The sequence below is a fragment of the Physeter macrocephalus genome, chromosome 12, assembly GCF_002837175.3.
Source record: "Physeter macrocephalus isolate SW-GA chromosome 12, ASM283717v5, whole genome shotgun sequence".
Taxonomy (NCBI): domain Eukaryota; kingdom Metazoa; phylum Chordata; class Mammalia; order Artiodactyla; family Physeteridae; genus Physeter; species Physeter macrocephalus.
The window spans coordinates 59,125,375-59,145,864 of NC_041225.1; the positions used below are offsets into that span (position 1 = coordinate 59,125,375).

The 20,490-nt window shown below is 54.7% G+C and overlaps 1 protein-coding gene across 6 annotated transcripts; it reads left to right on the plus strand.

Moving 5' to 3' along the window:
* The first annotated feature begins 456 nt into the window (after positions 1 to 456).
* PKDCC (protein kinase domain containing, cytoplasmic) lies at positions 457 to 19,241 on the plus strand. Of its 6 annotated transcripts, none has more exons than XM_007108711.3 (7): positions 457 to 1,251; positions 5,524 to 5,646; positions 6,235 to 6,506; positions 7,165 to 7,244; positions 7,499 to 7,606; positions 9,249 to 9,422; positions 9,618 to 10,522. In XM_007108711.3, the coding sequence occupies exons 1-7, from the start codon at positions 598 to 600 to the stop codon at positions 9,701 to 9,703; spliced, it is 1,497 nt and encodes a 498-aa protein (XP_007108773.2). In that variant the 5' UTR covers positions 457 to 597; the 3' UTR covers positions 9,704 to 10,522. The 6 variants fall into 6 exon arrangements, with proteins under 6 accessions (XP_007108773.2, XP_028352692.1, XP_028352690.1 ...); XM_028496889.2 differs by having other exon boundaries at positions 471 to 1,251; positions 6,322 to 6,506; XM_028496888.2 differs by having other exon boundaries at positions 477 to 1,251; positions 7,482 to 7,606.
* The last annotated feature ends 1,249 nt before the right edge of the window (positions 19,242 to 20,490 follow it).

Here is a 20,490-nt window from a genome sequence, read left to right on the forward strand (position 1 = left end):
CTCCAGAACCCGTTACCCGCTGGCCTCGCCCCTTCATCTTCCCCCCCAACCCTGCCTGGCCGGCTCCGTTAGCCGCCTCCCGGTCCCGTTATCCGGCCGCCCCGACCCCATCATCCGCCCTTGCGCTGGGCCCGAGCCCCCGCGCGTCCCGGGGCCGCTGCCGCCCCCTCCCTTTCTCGCCGGCCCAAGCTCGGGGGCCGCGGGCTGGGCAGGGCCGGAGCCGCCTCCGCGCCGCTTCCCAGGCCCGGACGGCCGCGGGAGGAGGTCCCGCTGTCAGTCAGCGGGGAAGGCCGGGCCGGGCAGCCGAAGGGGGCGGCGCCGAGGACGGGCTCTGGCCGGGAGCTGGGAGGCGGAGGCGGAGGGGGCGGGGGCGGGGGCGGCTCCGGGCCTTATAAGCGGCGGGGGCAGGGCGGGAGGGAGGCAAGTGTCAGGCCGATGTGCAGCTCGCGAGGGGCCGGGGTCGGGGCCGCCGGGGCCATGCGCGCGGGCTGGGCAGGGGACCCGCGGGGCGCAGAGCGTAGCCGCTTCGGAGCCTGAGCCTCCCGGGGCCGCGGCCGGGGAGCCGCGCGGGGCCGGCCGGCCGGGGGGAGGGGAGCGATGCGGCGCCGGCGGGCCGCGGTGGCCGCGGGTTTCTGCGCCTCCTTCCTGCTGGGCTCGGTCCTCAACGTGCTCTTCGCACCGGGCTCGGAGCCTCCGCGGCCAGGCCAGTCCCCCGGGCCCTCGCCAGACCCGGGCCCGGGCCGTCGCGGGGGCCGCGGGGAGCTGGCCCGGCAGATCCGAGCGCGCTACGAAGAGGTGCAGCGCTATTCCCGCGGGGGCCCCGGTCCTGGGGCCGGCCGGCCGGAGCGGCGGCGCCTGATGGACCTAGCTCCGGGCGGCCCGGGCCTGCAGCGTCCCCGCCCCCCGCGGGCCCGGCCCCTGCTCGACGGCGCTCCGGGCTGGCCCCCGGCTCCTGGCCCGGGTTCCCCCGGCCCCGGATCCTCCGGCCCGGGCCCGCGCCTGGGCTGCGCCGCGCTCCGCAACGTGTCCGGCGCACAGTACGTGGGCTCCGGCTACACCAAGGCCGTGTACCGGGTCCGCCTGCCCGGCGGCGTCGCGGTGGCGCTCAAGGCGGTGGACTTCAGCGGCCACGATCTGGGCAGCTGTGTGCGCGAGTTCGGGGCGCGGAGGGGCTGCTATCGGCTGGCGGCCCACAAGCTGCTCAAGGAGATGGTGCTGCTGGAGCGGCTGCGGCACCCCAACGTGCTGCAGGTACGAGGGGGCGGGTGCAGGGATAAGGGTGCTGGCTGGACGTGCCCGTGCCCGACCACTCTGGCTGGAAGAGAAGCCTTGGTCTTACAGATAAAGAAGCAGAGCCCCGATGACTGCCCAGGTTAAGCTAGGGGCAGAACCCGGACCATGGCAGCTTCCCATTACACCACCCTGCCTGGGTGGGCGTCCCGTTATGGAGAGACTTCCGGGTTTCTCAGCTTCCAAACCGTATCTCTTGAAGACAGGACAGAGGGTCCCCAAACTCGAGGTAGGGGTGGGGTCCATTCGGGCTTAGGACCCTGCTTCTGGCTGGAGCTGGGGTGTTGAGCACCAGGGAAGGGACCCCAGCCGAAACAATGAACAGAGGTCATCCCTGAGCCAGGGTCCCAACTGCAGTGATAGGATCCCCTTTCCTGATGGAATCTGAACCCCACTTCTCTCAACTTCCAGACAGTGACTTGTCTGGCTTTGAAGTTGGGGTGGGACTGCAATGGGGGTGGGAAGAGCTAGCAAAAGACCAGGCTTGATTCCCAGAGAATATCCCGTACCCCACCCAGAAGCTGCTGAAAGGACTGGAGGGGATTGGATAGTAGGCCAGAAAATGCATGGCCCTTCCCAGGAGAGACCCTGGCCTCAAAGTAGGCTTTGGAAGTATTGAGGAAGCCTCGGGGTCCTAGCTCAATGCTCGGGGGACAGGCTGAGGACCTGAGGGTCTGCATGTCACATTATCTGAGCAAATGTGGCCAAGAAGCTGGAAGATTGAGAAGACCAGATGCCCAGGTTCCTACTAAATGGGACGCTGTCTCTCCCGTTTACTGGGGGACAGAGGGGAAAGATGAGACCCCACCTTGTCCCATCCAGGCTAGACTAAGAGAGTGGGCCTCTTACAGTCCCAGCCCTGCCCTAACACACCCACTTCCTCCTCTCCCCCAGCTCTCCTTGGTCCTTGAGTCAGCCCTAGGATTAGATGAACCGTTCCCTTAGCACATGTCTGAGCGGACTGAGAGGGGAATCCCTGACTGCTTTTGGCCCGGCTAACATAGGGTTTGTTCAGACTCCCCAGCTGAGGAACGTTGCCCACACCTTCCACCTCCTAGCCCACTCAAATTAACCTTTCTGCACCTGGCAGAACTGGTCAGAAACCCAGAAATCCCTCCCTCCTTTCCTCAGGAGCGAGATGGACCCCAGATCTGGGTGGGCATGGCAGAATAGGAGAGAGGACCCGGAGAGCTGTTTATACTACTGCTGGCTCCCCGTCTCCCCGGGCTACTCCAGCTCTGGTCAGACACTCGTTGACTGGGTCCTGGGCCCTGAACTGGTTGCAGAAGGTCAGGCAGAGCCAGCAGTTATGGGTGGTTACGCTCCAGTGTCAGCCAACTGTTGCACGGCTGACACTGGAGCTACAGGGAGTGAGCAGTTGGTCACGTGGCCATTCTAACTGGGAGGATCTTGTTCTCTTTGCTTCCCAGGAACTCCTGGGAACCTTTTGGAAACCTGGGGTGTAGGCCAGATTCTGAGGCAGTGGAGAAGGTCTTGAGTGTCTTAGCAGAATATTAAGTGTTAGTTAATTGACTCAAGACCCTACCCCCCTCCCTTACGAGGGATTTGAGGTTTGATGTGCTTTCCTGTCTCTTAAGGAACTTCTCCCTCCCTCTCTTACCCCACCCAAACTTCAAGACGAACATCCAGCTAACCACCCTCACGCATATGTCAGGCCCCCAGCCCAATGCTGAAGGTGCCAAAGGAAAAAAAAAATTACAGCTGAATAGTTTTCACTCATTCCCTCTCTAGACCGAGACTGGGTTGGCTGTTTTACTCTTACAGGGTCAGAGACTGGGGTTAGTTGCCCTAGGACAGAAGTGTTACAAGATGGAGAGGGTGCCAGGTCCTTTCCGTCAGGGGGGAGGTGAAAAGCTACCATTACGGGGAGGTAGAGGTACCTTAGTGTGAATTTAGGGACTGCTTTGGTGTTGGGTCTCCTACATTCATCCCCCAACCCCCAGGCCAGTATCCCTCCGGCTTCTTCAGCAATGCCACCTCTGCTCCAGGTAAGCCTGCCTGGGGGTCTTCCTGCTCAGGAGGCTCCAGTTCTGGTGTGCAGGGAACTAGAAATAATGTTGTTTTAATACCTCTTAATCGTTTAAAATTTCAAAACTGTTCGACTGTTTGCTGAACCGGGGAGGAGCCAGAGAGTGTTTCCCGCTCCCCGCGGCCCCCTCCGCCTCTCTGGCAGCCCTGAAGTTGGTGCTGGTTCTAATAGAAAAGGGCCAGGATAGCATGTCCCACTGGGCCCTTCCCAGAGTTTGCTCAGTCCGGGGACTGCCTGGGCGAGATCTCTCCATCCATCTCTGTGACCCCGCCTCAACCCACCTCTCTCTCTCTCTCTTTCTCTCTCTCTCTCTCTCTCTCTCTCTCTCTCACACACACACACACACACACACACCTCTCTCTCTCACACACACACACACACACACACACACCACACTCCCTCACGTGATAGATGCCTCTATAGCCCAGGGTCAAAGGGCACAAAGGTCTTCCCTCCCCTGCATCTCTGTGGTTCCCAGGGCCTCAGGCCTCAGATGGGGCCCCAGGCCTGCTTGGGCCCTGATTCTGGCCCTGCTAGAGTATATTTCTTCTCCCAAAGGAACAAAAGATGCGACTGAAATGCTCAGCCTCAGGCTTCCGGGGGGGGGGGGGGGGTGTTGGGGGTTAATGGTGTCTTTTTATTTTTTCCTGAGGGGTGTTGATTAATACCTCGTTAACAGCGCATTTAACGACCTCCGGGTGTTTAATAACCTTCAGAAGTTTCCCACAAAGGCTCAGACTCTGGGCAAGAAAATGAGAACCAGGCTCCAGGGCTGCTCCTTTTACCTCACCCCTACCTCTGCCCCACTGGGGTCTGGGGTCTCCCTGGGCTGATGGGGGGTGGGGAGGGTAGAGAGAGAGGGAAGAAGAGGGCACCGGGGATTTCCCCCTGACACCCCCCAAGCTGCAGCCCTAGTGATCTGACGGCGACACGGAGACATGCCTTCCCTCATGCCAGCAGGACTGAGGCAGCTGGCTCCAGGGACGGGGAGCTGCAAGGGCACTCCTGGGATGGAAGGACCTGGAGCATATAAGGACCTGGAGTGGAGCTGGGAAGGGGGTGAAGGGTGACAGTGTTCAGGGACATCTAGCCCAGGGGCTTGGCTCCCCCGCTGCCTCACCCCACCGGCACACCCCCATCGTGCAGCTCTTCCCTCTTCCCACTCTGGCCCAGACAACTCAGCCTTTGTGTTCCTGCCACCTACAGGGTGCTGGTTGTTTTGAGCACCGTCTGATCCCTAGCTGATGTGCAGCATGGTGGGAGAGACTGGGAGAAGCAGAGATCTCTGTGGATGCTGGTTTAGGTGTCAGTGACAAAGTCAGGCTGTGCTTCCCAGAAGCCCCTGGCCACCTGAGCTGTACGAAGCCCCTCCCCCAGATCATATGGAGCGGGCCCGGCCCTTGTGACCGTGCCCTCAAAGAACTGACCTTCCCCAGGAACCACCCTTACTACTAGCCCAGTTGATACGGGTGACCCCACCCCACCCCACCCTGCCCACCAGCTATGCAAAGAACACCCAATGATATGCCCCTGGGATACTTTTTGCTCTGATCCACGCTTGTTACCAATCCCAAGGGAGATTGCTTTTCCTCCAGAAAGACCAGAGCAGAGGAAAAATGAAGGTGCCAGAAAGTGAAAATGATGAAGCAAAGACAAGGATTAGAGCAGAAGAGGAGGTATAATATCCATTTGTTGGCTGGGCGATTCGCAAATGGTACTCGTGGAAAGAACAAGGCTGTGGAATCAGAGTAACATAAATTTGAATCCTAGCTCCTGCAATTCTTAGCTGTGTGGCCTTGGGGAGGTAACTTAACCTCTCTGAATTGGTTTCCTCAACATGTGAATTGGAGATACTAATAGTACCTACTATGCCCTTTTAAGGTTATTCTAAGAATTGAGTTTTGCTCGTAAAACATTTAGCACAGTGCCCGGCACATGGTTAACACAAGGTGGCCAGACCTGCCCATTTACCTGAGTGGCCAGAGGTAAGGGGCTGATGGAATCAGTAGGAACTCTGGCTGCTGGGACAGAGGGCAGGCTTCCCAGACAACGTTGCTATTCTCTTCTGGCCCGAGCTGAAGCAGAGACCTAGGGATGGGAGGGTGGGGGGCATGTGAAAACCCAGCCCTTCCTTGTCCCCACCCCCATCCTGTGACCTCATGACCCGCCTGGGCCTCTTCCAGCTCTATGGCTACTGCTACCAGGACAGCGAGGACATCCCGGACACCCTGACCACCATCACGGAGCTGGGCGCTCCTGTGGAAATGATCCAGCTGCTGCAGACTTCCTGGGAGGATCGCTTCCGAGTGAGCAGGGAAGAGGGCCAGGGCCCTGGGCTCCTTGCTGGGATGGTTCTCCCTTAGAAGGCCAGCCCTCCAGAGCAGCTTCAACTCCTCCTCAGTTGAGGGAGAGGGAGGGAAGGATGGAGCAAAGCTGACTCGGCCATCGGCCAAAGGGTTAAAAAAAGAAACGAGGCAGAGGGGATCCTGAGGTTTTTGTGTTCCTGCTGCCCTCACACACACACTCACACATACTCTCAGCCTGGCTGCAGGAGGACCAGTGTCCTAGGGCCAGAAAAGAGCTTAAGGTCATCTCGACGCCCCCCCTCTATTTGCATACACTGGACAGAAACCACACCGAAGATGCAACTTCAGGGAGGATATGCACTCTGCCCATTTCCCACTTATTCCATGTTACCCTGAGGGTCAGGCCCACCGGGGGTAATAGAAAATCACTGGCTTGCTCAGTAAGGCCCCAGGCCCCAGTCCTTAGTGAGCTCCAGAGCCTTGAAGAGAAAAGCAAACCCCCAAGCTCAGTCCAGAGCACCAAAGCGGGGAGCCCCCAGGCACCCTCCCAGGAGAGAAGCCGTGAGCAGCCTGGTGTTTGCCCCTCAGATCTGCCTGAGCCTGGGCCGCCTCCTCCACCACCTGGCCCACTCCCCGCTGGGCTCGGTCACTCTGCTGGACTTCCGCCCCCGACAGTTCGTGCTGGTGGATGGGGAACTGAAGGTGACGGATCTGGATGACGCCCGCGTGGAGGAGACACCGTGCACAGGCAGCGCTGACTGCACACTCGAGTTCCCAGCCAGGAACTTCACGCTGCCCTGCTCAGCCCAGGGCTGGTGCGAGGCCATGAATGAGAAACGCAACCTCTACAATGCCTACAGGTGACCTCCATCCCCACTCAGGAAGGCCTGCGGCGAGGGAGCGTGAGCCCGGGGAGTGGGGTGGGGGCTCGCAGGGGGTCCAGGAGGCCAGCCAGGCTGGGAGACGCAGCCGTGACCAGTGGAGTAGCAGGGGCGGGGGAAGGCCTCCACCCCTTCAAGAAGGGAACATTCCGGCTCCTGACCATGAGGCTAAAAATAGTCAGCTCCAAGGAGAATCTGGGTTGGGGCGTGGCAGCTGGAGGCTTCTTAAAATAGTGTCAGACTCAGAGCCTAGGGCTGGTGGGACAGGCCCTGCCCCTTCCTCCCCTGGCCCTTCGCCTCTGGAAGCTCCTCATAGGGCCAAGCCATGGGGCTGCTGTGACACGGGTCAGCCGGGCGATAATGCGGGGCCGAGGGGTGGGAAGGTCCCTGGGACGGGTGGGGAAGACGGACCTCAGATTTCAGTTTGGTATGAAGTTACCTGTGGCCTTAGCGTGTGCCCAGATCCCGACCCTGGGTCTGAATAGACTCCTTGGCACACTCTGGGGGGTAGGCCCAGTTGGTTAGCCTGACAGAGCAGGCTCCCTGGCCAGATTGGCGTTCTGTCCCAAGTTGGGGTAGAGGAGGGATACGTCCCCAAAGGCTGAGCCACTAAGGCCCTGATCTCTCTCTGCGCCAGGTTTTTCTTCACATACCTCCTGCCCCATAGTGCTCCATCCTCACTGCGGCCCCTCTTGGACAGCATTGTCAACGCCACAGGTGAGCTCTCCAGAGCCCCCCTGCCTCCCGCCACCCTCCCCCACCCCCAGCAAACATGGGCATAAGGATGACCCAGGGCAGCACATGATCCAGAAACATCATTTCCCAAAGTGGCATTCTGTGGCAAACCCAGTGCCCAGTCGTCCGGTCATCGGGGCCCAGGCGCCAGAGGGAGGGGGGAAAGGCAGCTGGCTGCCTACCTCAGGGAGAAGTAGGAGCCCAGGTACCGTCTTACAGCACCGTGCACTCTGCAGGAGAGCTCACCTGGGGGGTGGACGAGACCCTGGCCCAGCTGGAGAAGGTGCTGCACCTGTACCGGAGCGGGCAGTATCTGCAGAACTCCACGGAGGCCGGCAGAGCCGGTGAGTGGTCCTGGCAAGGATCCAGGGGCTGGGGAGTTGGGGAGCAGGTGCGAGGGTGGGTGATTCCCCTCTTTGGGGAAGTGGCTCATCCTCCCTCTGAGACTCACGTGGAGTGTTGCAGAGACCGCTGTTTTGCTTTCACTTCGACTGAGCTAGAACAACTATAATTCTGCCTTGAACTGGGGGGGGTGGGCACTGACACCCCTTCTCTGGATGGCTGCAAACCCCACTATGTACTGACTGCGTGACTATGAGCGAGTTAACTTACACCTTGAGCCTCACTTTCCTCATCAGTGAATTGGGTTCAGTATTACCTGCCTCCGAATTCTTATGGGGATTAAATGGCAGGGGAAATGTGTGAGAGCAGTTAACTCGTTTCCTGTTACACAGCTTGAACACAGTATATGTTTGCTACTCTTTCTTTCCTCGCCCTTCTGGGGCTGGGAGGGTGGCTGGAGGTGGAGAAGGGTTCCACACGGAAACCAGTTAAGAAGCTCCAGGGCAGAGAGAGAATTCTAGCCACGGCTTGTGGGCAGTGGTCTCTCCCGCTGAGGCCCTGGGGTTTAGCATGGTTGGCAGGGGGGCGAGGGACGGGCAGCCTCTGTATTCAAGGAGCTCTGGCCAGTCTTAAGGGTGGGGGAGCCCTCGTTAGCCCTGTAAATAAAGTTTAACGAGGTGAACAATGGCTGGCTCTGTCCCTGAGGACGCTCTTTATGGGGCTATAAATCACAGCCAGCCCTGGACTTTGGTCTAGTCCCTCGTAGAAGACGGAGGCAGGAGGGCGGGGTGGCCAGAGGCCCAGGGCTTCTGCATTATCAGTCCAGAGCTGGGGCTCCCCAGGCAGCAGGAAAGACTCGTGGGAACAGGAGGCCTGCGGCTAAGCAGCTTCTGGATTGAGGAGATTTCAGAGCCTCTGGGGGCCCTTTCTGTGAAATGGGGAGATTTCACATTCTTCCTCCAGCCTCTGCCCCAAATACTCAGGTTGTGGATTCCCAAATGGTAATTTTTTGTGTTTTACATTCATTCACATGCCTCTGAACTTCAAAAACTCCATGACTGACCCCCTGTCCGAGGAACTGGCCTAGCCTCTCTCCCCAAGGCCAGGAGGAAATGGGACCAAAGGGCAGCTCTAAACTCTTTGCCACTCAAAGTGTGGTCTGCCGACCAGCAGCACCAGAAGTTGGTTGGAAATGCCAGTTCCCAAGCCCCACCCCAGACCTTCTGAATCAGAATCTGCATTTTAACAAGATTCCCTGGAGATTCACATGCACCTTGAAGTTGGAGAAGCCCGGCTTTAAATGTCTAAAATGTCCTGAGCTCAGCAACCTTCCTGGTCAGCCAATGGCTCTGTGTGTGCACTTATCCCATGCCTGTGCCCGCCGTCATGTGTAGCCTGAACCAGTTGTGTGCCCTTATATGTGGGAGACGTGTGTCTCCCAAAAAGTAAACCTGAGCTTTGCCTTTTCTGAGTGTTCATCCCAGTTTCCCAGTGATAGCTGCCTTCATCTCCGTACTAGGAGGACTGGGCTGGATTTCAGCCGTCACCTAGGAAATGTGGCTGACAGCCCTTTAAAGAAAGCGGCCCCAGCCCTTACCGCTGGGCACAGAGAGTTCTCATCTGAGCTCCATCCCCAACCCACAGAGTACCAGCACCTCCCAGGCAGTACCATCCCCCAGGAGGACTACGGCTGCTGGCCATCCTACCACCACGGAAGCTGCCTCCTTTCAGTGTTCAACCTGGCCGAGGCTGTGGACATCTGTGAGAGCCATGCCCAGTGCCAGGCCTTTGTGGTCACCAACCAGACCACTTGGACAGGTGAGCCAGTGGGAAAGGACATCCTGAGGGAGGTGACTGGACTCCCCCGAAGAGATTAAAAGGTAGCAGTCCCCCATCAGAAGCCAGCGATGGTGAGAAGACAAGTGTCCTCAGGGCAGTTGCCTGATAGGGAGAGTGGCCCTGCCTCCAGGGAGAGAATCATCCAGTCCTGTTACCTCTTACCTCTGCCCCCAGGTCGGCAACTAGTCTTTTTCAAGACAGGATGGAGCCACGTAGTCCCTGATCCCAGCAAGACCACATATGTGAGGGCCTCTGGCTGACCTGTCTGTGGGCTCAGCTGACCATCCCTGCCAGCTGGGCTTGCCTGTGACTTGCACTGGCAGCACTGCATGTCACCTGGGCACCCCTGCAGACAAGGCTGACATCCCCGACAGACCGAGGTGACCAGGACAACGTGCAATAATGCCACATGTTAAAATGTGAGTTTACCAGTCTAGGTCTGGGACTGCTGGCTCCAGGGCAGGAATCATGGAGGGCTCACCGCCCCTCTCACCCTCTGGGCTGCCAGCGAGGCTCAGGACAGTCTCCCCACTGGGGGCTCTGCCCCTCACTGGGACAGTTCCGTGGGCCGCCCCATCACTGTGTTCGTGGCGCGAGAATGTAGCCAGTGCCCCTGCTGCCGGTGCCGCTGCATGTGCCGTGGCCCGGCGGGGGCCGCGCGGGGACAATCAGTCACCGAGTGTTCTCTTAGCCAAGCTCCTGACCGGAGGCTTGAAGGGATGCTCCGGGAGACGGGTGATTCTGTACGTGGGGCGGCCGCCTCTGGCCACCTGACAGGGGCGCTGACCGGCCGGCCCAGGAGTGTGGGCAGAGGAGCACACAAGGTATGAGCCAAGGCCTGGGGTTGAGGGGCAGGTAGCAGTTTGAGCCAGGACCTGGGGCGGGGGTGGGGGCCGGGGCCTTTCTGCCTCATTTGCTTTCAGTGAAAGCCGCAAAGCAGCCAAAAGCAGCCTCTCCCCGCTCCTGGAGTTTGTATATCCAGAAGCTTTTGTACTTCTTGTTCATTAAAATGTTTATTTTTGTAAGAAAAAAAAAAATCAGTTAATAAAAGGACATTTCACGGCAAGGACCCTTCCCAAGCCGCATCTTCCTGGGCCGGCTTTCTCGTCCTCAGTTTTGTCTTTGGTGTCTGTTTGGGAGCGGGGGCAGCGTGTGACAAAGGAGTGAAGCCTCCATGCAAACACTGAAGCTGACACAGTGTGCGTTCAGGCCCTGCTCCCATGGTTCCCGTCTCCGTCCTTGGCCCCCCACATCCATGTCCTAACAAAAGACGGGAGGGACTAACGAGGTTAAAATTTTAACACACACTGCCTTCTTCTATACAGAGCCTTTACCCAGAGGACTCATGTCCTAACGGGGGGATGTCAGCCACGCCAGGGTGCCCTGGGCAGCCTCCAGTCAGGTCAGCTTTGCCTCTGTACAGGGTTGGGCCTGTCCGTCATCACCACTGCCCACCACGTGGTAATGCACACTTTTCTTTCTCAGAGCCTTTCTTTGAGCAAGAAATAAATACATGGAAAGTGGGGAGACAGAAAAGTCAATGGAAAGCCCGGCCCCCTCTTCCTCGGTTTTGGGAGGCAGGGTCTAACAGGGTATATGGAAGCCCAAAGTGAAAGAGTTCAAGATCACACTGAGGCCAGAGAGAGCCCCAACATGGATGCAAGTCTTCTAACTTGAAATCCCACATCTTCTCTCCTGTACACCATTCTACTTCTAGAATATTCTCAAAGTGCACAAGCCTTTGAGGGCTTTAAAAAGAATAACCAAAGTTCAACTCAGAACCCAGTGTTTTCTCAGCAGATGGTGGTCGGTGTAATTTCTCAGGCACAGGACGTCCCCTTAGTTCTGAGTGGTTGAAGAGCCGATGTTGGCTCTGGAGTCCTCATCGTGGACGCCGCTTGGACCCTCAAGGTTGTACCTTACCACCACCATGCCCAGCCCACACGCCCTACTTCTTGCCTCTGGTTACCTGGGCTTGGTGATCGTGGAGGGCGGGGAGGGTCAGAGCCTCCACAGAACCTCACACCATGATTCAACCAAGCCATGTCCTGCCCGTGATCACCACTCTCAGTCCCCACCCCTCCAAGGAGGAACTCGGCTTCCATCAGCCTCCAGAGCTCTTTCCTCAGCTGAATTCACACACTACCGCACGGGTAGCCTACACCTTGCTAGCCAGTGTTAGAGTTTACAGTGCCCTCTGTTATTCAACTGCCCACCAGTCTGTGGAGCTCTGAGGGCAGGAGAACCACGTCACCATGCTGGGCCCAAGGGGGTTCCACAGGGCTGGGGCAGGAAGGTCTGCGGCGTCTGTGCCATCCAGAGGGACACAAAGACCCTGGTTACAGTCGGCAGAGAGGCCCACAGGCTCAGGAACTGTGTGACTCAGTGAGGAAAGAGAAGGCTGAAGATGAACCAACCACTGCCTTCTGAGCTACCAGATGAGTGGTTCACTGGCCCGTGGAGAGGCGCAGGCTGTGGCCTCGGCAAGGTGTGATCATCACTCCAGTTTTACAGACCTGAAAACCGAAGCCCAGGTCACAGCTGCAAAGGGATTTAATGAGCATTCAAACCCAGCCCTAACTTCCAAGCCTGTTCTGGAGGGAGAATTGCTGTAAGAGGAATCTAAGTTAGAGTCAGGGAGCCCATACTCTGAGTGTGTGCCAAACTCAAATGGAGGTCCAAGGTGCATAAAACCTTCTTAGAAAGACTCACCCACAGGTAGCTAAAGGGATGGTAAACAGCTGCTTCCTCAGTGGAGTGAGCCTTGCCTCCAAACCTATATCAGGGGGGGCAAAAAATGGCCAGGCTCAGTCCTGCAAAGTAGAAAGGGGCATTTGCGGCTGGGGGTGGAGAAGTGGTGGAGTGCCCCGAAAGGAAGCGGGTAGAGAGTGAAAGCCGGAGGCAGAATCATCCTCCCCGCAAGAAGGCCCCTTACACATAGCCACCTGTGTCCCTGGAAAACGTTCAGCTCCTGGGAACATCTTGTTCCCTTCCTGAGGAAGCTGGACCCATCCCTGCTGGCCCCAAAGTCTATGTTCTTTCCACTCCACTGCACAGCCAGTGATACCCAGATCCAGTACATGGAAGAAATGCATTCGCCCAACTGAAGCCTCAGGTGATAGGACCAGAGGAGGGAGGTGGGTCCTTTCCAGGGCTGAAGGAGTAGGAAGCAACACAAAAGGGCCTGTGTTGCCACTAGTCCCCCACGAGGTTCTGGAGGAATTCTGGCCAGTCTTTCTCTTTGCTCGCTGTGTGATCTGGGCCGTGATGACTCCCTGAGCCTCCAGCTCCTAATCTGCAAATTTCAGATTTATGATACCTGCTTCGCAGGAGTGTCATGGGAATTGAACGAAATGACATACATAAAAGTCTTAGCCAGGGTCAGCAAACAGTGCTTAGGAAATACTGATACTGTCATTGTTATTGTTATGAGTGAGCTGAGCCCTCCATATTCATCCAAGGCCTGGCCTACAAGAGTATCCAGGTCAGCTGGGGAGGACCCAGGCACAGCCAGACTGTCCCCCGCGCTCCACCTCCAGCACCCACACCAGGGAGCACGGCCGTTGCCTGGAGGAGGTGGAACCCGGCTCTCTCTCCGGGTCCGTGCCCTGGGAGTTGAGTGTGGCAGACTGAAGGAGGAAGAGGATTAACATGAAAGCAGAAAATGGGATTAGGAGGCTTCAAGATAATGTGCCCACCCACCCCCAGCCATGACAACAAGCTTCTTACTTTCACTCTGTGGCTTCTGGAGCCGGGAGCCTGTGAGGCTTGGTTGCCCCCTGCTCCCAGGGGAAGAGCCGGGAAGACACTTGGTGGGCTCAGAACATGAGACTATTTAATTGGCTGGGAAGAGGGGCCCGGCTGCCTTTACGTGCACTTTCTCGTCTGATCCTCATGGCAGCCCTGTGAGACGGGGGATGGTCCCGAGAGGTGAGGGGCTGGGATTCAAGCCTAGGTGATCACCCCTGGGAGCCTGTGATCCTTCCCCTCTACCCACTGTCTCACCCGGGAGCATAGCAACCCCTGAACCCACAAGATCAATGATCCGCTCAGACCTGCCTCTTCCCTTGGGAAGGATTCCCAGACTCACACTCTGCCTTTGATGGGAAACCCAGAGGGCAATTTAAGGAGACCAGGTCCACTTCTCTGGCCTCATCCCATAAGAGTGAGGATGTCCCCAAAGAGCCCAACCTACTTTAAGCACCGCTTTGAGGTCAGTCGTGCAGGACTTTCATTTCCCTTGTTCACCTCTCTGTGAATCCAAGCCAGGGCTACACCCTTGGGTGGAGAAGGAGCTACATCAGTGCCAACTATGTGAAGGAGATGGACCACGATATTTCTTAAAATTACCTCTCAAGCTGTAGTGGATCCTTGATGACCATGTAGGGAGAAGTTCATTTTCCACCTCATTCCAGAAACCAGATCAAGGCCCCTTTCAGCTTCCTTTTTTAGGGCAGTGATGCCTTGTCCTCCTCCTCCTGCCCCATCTTAACCAGCCCCCCGCCCCCAACGCCAGCCTCTCGCCTGCCCTCTGCTGGCCTCATTCCAGCTCCAGGAGGTTCCTCCTGAGGTGCAGTAACCAGACCTCCCCCACCCCCCGCGTCAATCATTCAGGGTCTCAACAGGAAATTGGATATATTTACAAATATGTGGGTACAAGGGAACCCCATGGGATAACGCTATAACATGGAACTAGTGAAAATAGAGCTGTTACCATCTCTACCCAAGGGAAGGGAGTAGGATCTGCTACCAGAACCCAGAAGGAGAACCTAGGAGGAGTCAAGTGATCAAAGGACACAGCCAGACAGGATGACCTCACAAGGAGGGAGCCAGTCTCCCCTCACTCTCCATCCTCCCTTCCCCCACCCCTCCATCTCCTTCTGGGCTCTCCATCACCAAACCCCCCTTGAGGCCAGAGGGAGCTTGATGTGAGGTCTGTAACTGTCAAGGCTAAGACAGCAGGGTGGCGAAGGGGAGATTGCCGATCGGGAGGGGCAAGAGGGATACACCTAGCACTCCGGCCCGCTTCCGGTTTGAGCTTTTGTTTGGCTTGAGGAAAGGGCAAGAGAAGACTTTTCTTTTTTTACTCCCAGTTCCATTCTTAGATATCCAGCTCTTTGTTGTTCTGTTTGGATAAAAGAACACACGGGGGGCTTCCCTGGTGGCGCAGTGGTTGAGGGTCCGCCTGCCGATGCAGGGGACGCGGGTTCGTGCCCCGGTCCAGGAGGATCCCACGTGCCGCGGAGCGGCTGGACCCGTGAGCCATGGCCGCTGAGCCTGCGCGTCCGGAGCCTGTGCTCCGCAACGGGAGAGGCCACAACAGTGAGGGACCAAACCTTCAGGGAGTCCTCTACAGCATACATTCTCATCAGGGGCGCCATCATCCCCAAGGAGACGAAACTTGGCTCTTGGGAGATGAAAAAATCTTAGATATCATAATGGATGCCTAAAGAGACATGCAACATAACTGAGCTACTAAAATTCCATGGGGGTGGTAGCATTTAGGAGAAAAATATCCACAAGAGTATTGCATGGGGATGTGGGGCATGTGATAATGAATCATAGGTTAAGAAGCACTGGATTTGAGTTGACTCAAAACCCTTTCTTGGGCTGTCACTGAAAGCTTTGAATCTGTCACCCTCAAAAGTACAGATTATATTCTTTTCTCTAAACTGATATATACATTTGTGTGTACTCTCTGTGCCATTCCTAATAAAAACAAAGTGAAATTTGAGGGTTTTTTTTTTTTTTTGGCTGCATTGGGTCTTCGTTGCTGCACGCAGGCATTCTCTAGTTTCGGCGAGCGGGGGCTACTCTTCGTTGTGGTGCGCGGGCTCTAGGTGCACAGGCTTCAGTAGTTGTGGCTCGCGGGCTCTAGAGCTCAGGTTCAGTAGTCACGGTCCATGGGCTTCGTTGCTCTGCAGCATGTGGGATCTCCCCAAACCAGGGCTCCAACCCGTGTCCCCTGCATTGGCAGGCGGATTCTTAACCACTGTGCCACCAGGGAAGCCCGAGTTATTTTTCATGTAACATTTTATTCAACGTATCCTTGCCCATGATGAACATCTTGGGCCATGCAGAAACTCCTGCATCTCCCCGCAGCTTACAGCCTTTGGTTGGTATTTTCCTACACAAAAGAGCTCGGGTCATGGGAAGCCAGGGTATTTCAACGCACACTCACTCGTCTCTCTAGTGATCAAGCCACAAAATATTTCTTGAATGCTAGTCACTGTAATGAATACTAAAATATCAGAATACCCCCTGCCTTTTAGGAAGTCGCAATGTCATAGAGATGTCACAAAGTTGGACAAATTCAATGGGGCAATATATGAGCTGTGACTCTAGAGCAATGAGATCAATTTCCACATGTGGCCTATGAAAGCAAAGGGCTTGATGGTCACATCTCAGATCACTAAGGGCTAGTTAACCTGGTCCCCCAGGAGTATCAAGTCCCCACCAGGAGCCCCACTGTTAACACTGCTCCATCCAGAGGAAGGCTTATCCTTACTCTGTATTTCTTATCTGAAAGTCAGTTCCGTTTGGTCACCAGACATTCCCCCCTGCCCGCCCCCATTCCCAAGGCAACTCAACGGGCTTTGGTGTGGAACCTGTCAGAGGCTTCTTGAAAGTGTAAATAGAGTGTGTCTACTGTTTCCCCCCTTATCCATACACTTCTTTGGCCCTTCAAAGAGCTCTAGTAGATTAGAGAGGCACAATTTCTCCTTACCAAAGACAGGCTGCCTTTCCACAGGAGGAGGAGTTTCTCAAGTGTTCCATAATCCAGCCCTTAGAAGGTCTGCTGACTGGCCTGGCAGGGGAACAAAACTTGTGGGCCATTTCCCAGAAGCCCTTTTGGTGCCCTTCAGATCTTCAGCACGGAGGTCAGTCTCAAGAAAGGGCTTTCATTTTGTCCTGCCCTTCCATAAAATCAATCTTATTTATTTGGGAAAAGACACGAGGCAAAATAAAACACACAGTGTGCTTTGCTTCCCATTGCATGGAGGTTTAAGGCCCTGTTATTCATCTGAACTTGAACAGGAGATAGTTGTGAGATTATCTGTATCACATTTCATTTTATGACATATCACCTTGTTTACACCGCTCTTTAGGTTGTTTATAGGACATAGATTACCTTTAAATGCTCTGGTCTTGTTTAGTCATTTTTTTCTCCCATCAATAAAAAATTTTAAAGGCAGCCATTGTTCTAAGAAATGACTATTGTACTTGGGGCACCAAGATGCTTTAATCGGGAAAGACAGCTTGTCTTGTATCTTGGCCTCCCGTATCTTTTTGAACCAGGCTTTGATGCAATGCGGAGTTTTCTGACTCCATCATTGAACTATGCAGCATTTTTCAGTTCATAAGAACAAATGAGTTTCTTCTTTAAACATAGGCCTCTGCTTAGCACATTTAGTACTATTTGACTTGGGTCTCAAGATAGTGCTATTCCTGGAATGGACTTCACACGCTGAATTTTTCTTTTTTAATTACCCACACTCCTATCACATATGCTGAAGTGACCTTTTTTTCCCTATAGCCTCTCCAACAATTTGCTGAGATGAGGAAATTTATACAGGGTCCTTTCGGGTTAGGAATTTACAGGTTAACTCTTTCATGTGCAAGTCATATAACTCATTCATACTACTTCCGAAAATATATTCCCAACAAACAATTTAAAATATGGAAAGGTCGGGACTTCCCTGGCGGTCCAGTGGTTAAGACTCCACATTTCCAATGCAAGGGGTGTGGGTTCAATCCCCGGTTGGGGAACTAAGATCCCATGTGCCGTGCAGTGTGGCCAAAAAAAAAAAAAGGAAAGGTTCAAATGCACACAGATGTTCCTTGCAACATTATTTAGAATAAGGAAAAGTGAGGATTATATAGCAATATGATAAAACATGTAAATTATAGTATTAAACGAGAAAAGGAGGATATAAACCCAGACATATAACTGTATAAAAATGCAGTGAAAAAGGACTGGAAGGAATACACACAACTATTGTAAATAGTTGTGAATACCACAATTTTGCAAGGATGACAAACTAGTTTTTTTTTTAATTTTCTATACTCTTCTTGTATGTTGTTATGTTGCTGGATTAATAAAAAATGATTTCAATTAGATCATTGTTTCAATGGATTAAAGGAGAAGCTCAATCTTTTTACCTAAAGCGGTACCCAAATCTCTCTCCCATTTTGTTACATAACCTCCATTTAAATTGGACTTTTGGAAAGTCAGCTCCACTAAATCTCTTATTCATAAAAGGTGTTTGATGGCTTAAAACAGGAGTTGAAATCACAAATGACTGTAAGTCCAGCAGGGAAGGGAGTTGTGGTGCCTGACGCCATCTGGAGAGCTTAGGCCTGAGTGCATAGGTATTTCAAGGGAACTGGAGTTTTCTGTGATTCTCTTGATTTGTGCATTTTGGCCACCAATCCAAATTCAAAAATAAAGTAGAGACATTTGTGGGCCAAACAGAACATGTCTACAAGCTGGAATCAGCCAGCTGGCGGCCAGTTTGTGACCTCTAGCATGAAACCCATTTCTGAAGTTACAGCCAACTGCTTCATTTCTGACTATTCAGCCACCAAGCCTCCTGTGTTCTATCGACTCTTCCCCAGTGAACCCTGCGCCACTTCCGGCTGTTTGATGAGGGTGATGAAGGATATTAGTACTCAAAGTATGAAGGCTTGTGACTCTGTCCCTAGTTGGAAGCATTTCTCTTGCCAGAATGTAAAAGCTGGCAACATTTTTTATATTAATTTGTGTCTCCATCTGTCACTTACATTTAGTGTGGCTGTGAGGAATGGATTTGATGCTGTTCAAATATGCCCAGTTTCATCCTTGAGCCCTTCACAGTTGTCAGATGTACCAGCCAGGCCCAGACTCTGTTTCCAGCTTGTTGTCAATCAGATTTGAGCAGTCAATGTGTTTATCACTCTTTCTTCCAATACCACTGCCCTGACGCCAGTTACCGGCTTCAGAGGACTGACCTCAAGATGTAACCTCCTGGGCTTCCCTGGTGGCGCAGTGGTTGAGCATCTGCCTGCCAATGCAGGGGACGCGGGTTCGAGCCCTGGTCTGGGAGGATCCCACATGCCGCGGAGCAACTGGGCCCGTGAGCCACAACTACTGAGCCTGCGCGTCTGGAGCCTGTGCTCCGCAACAAGAGAGGCCGTGAGAGTGAGAGGCCCGCGCACCGCGATGAAGAGTGGCCCCCGCTCACCGCAACTAGAGAAAGCCCTCGCACAGAAATGAACACCCAACACAGCCAAAAATAAAGTAATTAATTAATTAATTAAAAAATAAAAAAGATCCCGCGAGCCTCACGGTGCAGCCAAAACAAAACAAACATGTACCCTCCTCTTCTGCTTCATCTCCACTCTGTCCGCCTCCCTCTCTCTCATCCCTGGATGCTCCCTTGGCGCCATGACTGACCCCAGAGGGACCCTACCTGCTTTTATGCTGGTCTCTGCTTCTGCCCTCTCAGGAAGGGGCCCAGGCACACTTGGCTTCTAGAAAACGGCCCTTTCTCCTGCAGTGACCCCACTGGCTTTGCCACACACATCTTCCCACTGTTCTCTGGAATATTTGACCCTGGACTTGCAGCAAGGGGCAGCTGACGCTCCAGGACTGACCATCATTCCCAGTCCCTGCTATACCATGGACCATCTGGCCCCCACAAAGTCAATGGGATGTCCCTGCTGCCCTGGGGCCATGGCAAACTGCACCAACAAGATCTTCTAGGAAAGGGTACACTGATCAACTAATTAACCACCCATCAATAAACAAATGAGTTGAGGCTCCCCAAGTAGCCAGCTTGGCTTCTACATAGAGACCCACTCTCTCTTCCCCCATGCAGGACCTACTGTGGTTACAAACGCCTCCTATTAGTTCTTGATTTACTGGGGCACTGCCGATGCTGCCAGATGTTTACTTTTAACGTGAGAATTACACTGCTCTTTTGGTTGGGGGGAAGGAGTGGGCAGCTCGGGGCTGTGGGAGCGTGGGGCAAACAAACCCCTCTACAGCCCAGTCACCGGGGGCTCCTTCCCTCTCCCCTCCAGATGTGGCCCAGCCCCCCACCCCATTTTGCCAAGTCAGCAGATCCAGACTATTCCAAGCATGGAGGACCCTGCAGGCTCCGGAGGCCAGACGGCGGCACACGTGGCCCACCGTGTGGGGCACACGTGTGTAACTCCGAGGTCATGCCTGGGCCCCGCCAGCCCTCCCTCTCGGAGCGGGGATCCTCACCACAGAGGCCCCTTCTCACCTGGGCTCCCCTTGAAACAGCTCCTTCCTTGACAAGACCAAAAGGCAGACTTCCCTGTTCAATGATTTGGACCATCTGTAAATGACACTTTGGGCAGTTATGGCTGTGGAAGAACCCCGAGACTACCATCGGAACCCCACAAAGCCTGATCCATTTTGCAGCTACAACCCCATTGCCTGATCCCAGCACAATTTGCAGAACCCAGTAGGATTTGTGGGATCTTGTGCTCCTAAGGGAAGCTGAGGTTCACAGCAGAGGCCAGAGCAAAAGAAACCAGCACCTTCCCACCAGGGTCCAAAGTCGTCCAGAGACACGACGGGCAATTACCTACCATCCATACCCCTTGAAGGAAAGTTTCTGATCCCACATCACCTTGCCACCATTATCTCCACTGCTGGAGAAGGAGGGAAAGCCCTTCTCATTGGCCCAATCCATCCTCCTCCCTTCTGCCCTTCTTGAGCTCTAACAACCTAAAGGCTAAAAATCTCTTCTCTTTTTCTCTCTTCTTCCTGGTGCCCAGAAGGCAGGATGGAAAAGCAGAAACTCATAACCAGCCCATATTCCCAAACAGAAATGGACCTGGGAGGAGAGAGGGGTGAGCAGCAGCTCTCAGCCCATCCCAGACAGGCTGGAGGAGACTTGCAGAGAAGAGGCCCATGGTCAGAGCCACACATATTTATTTGAGGAAATGATGTGACATCAGACTAGTCAGAGTATGACTGAGTAGGCCCACATACTAGATTTTCTTGAGATTCCTAGGAACTATACCCCTCCCA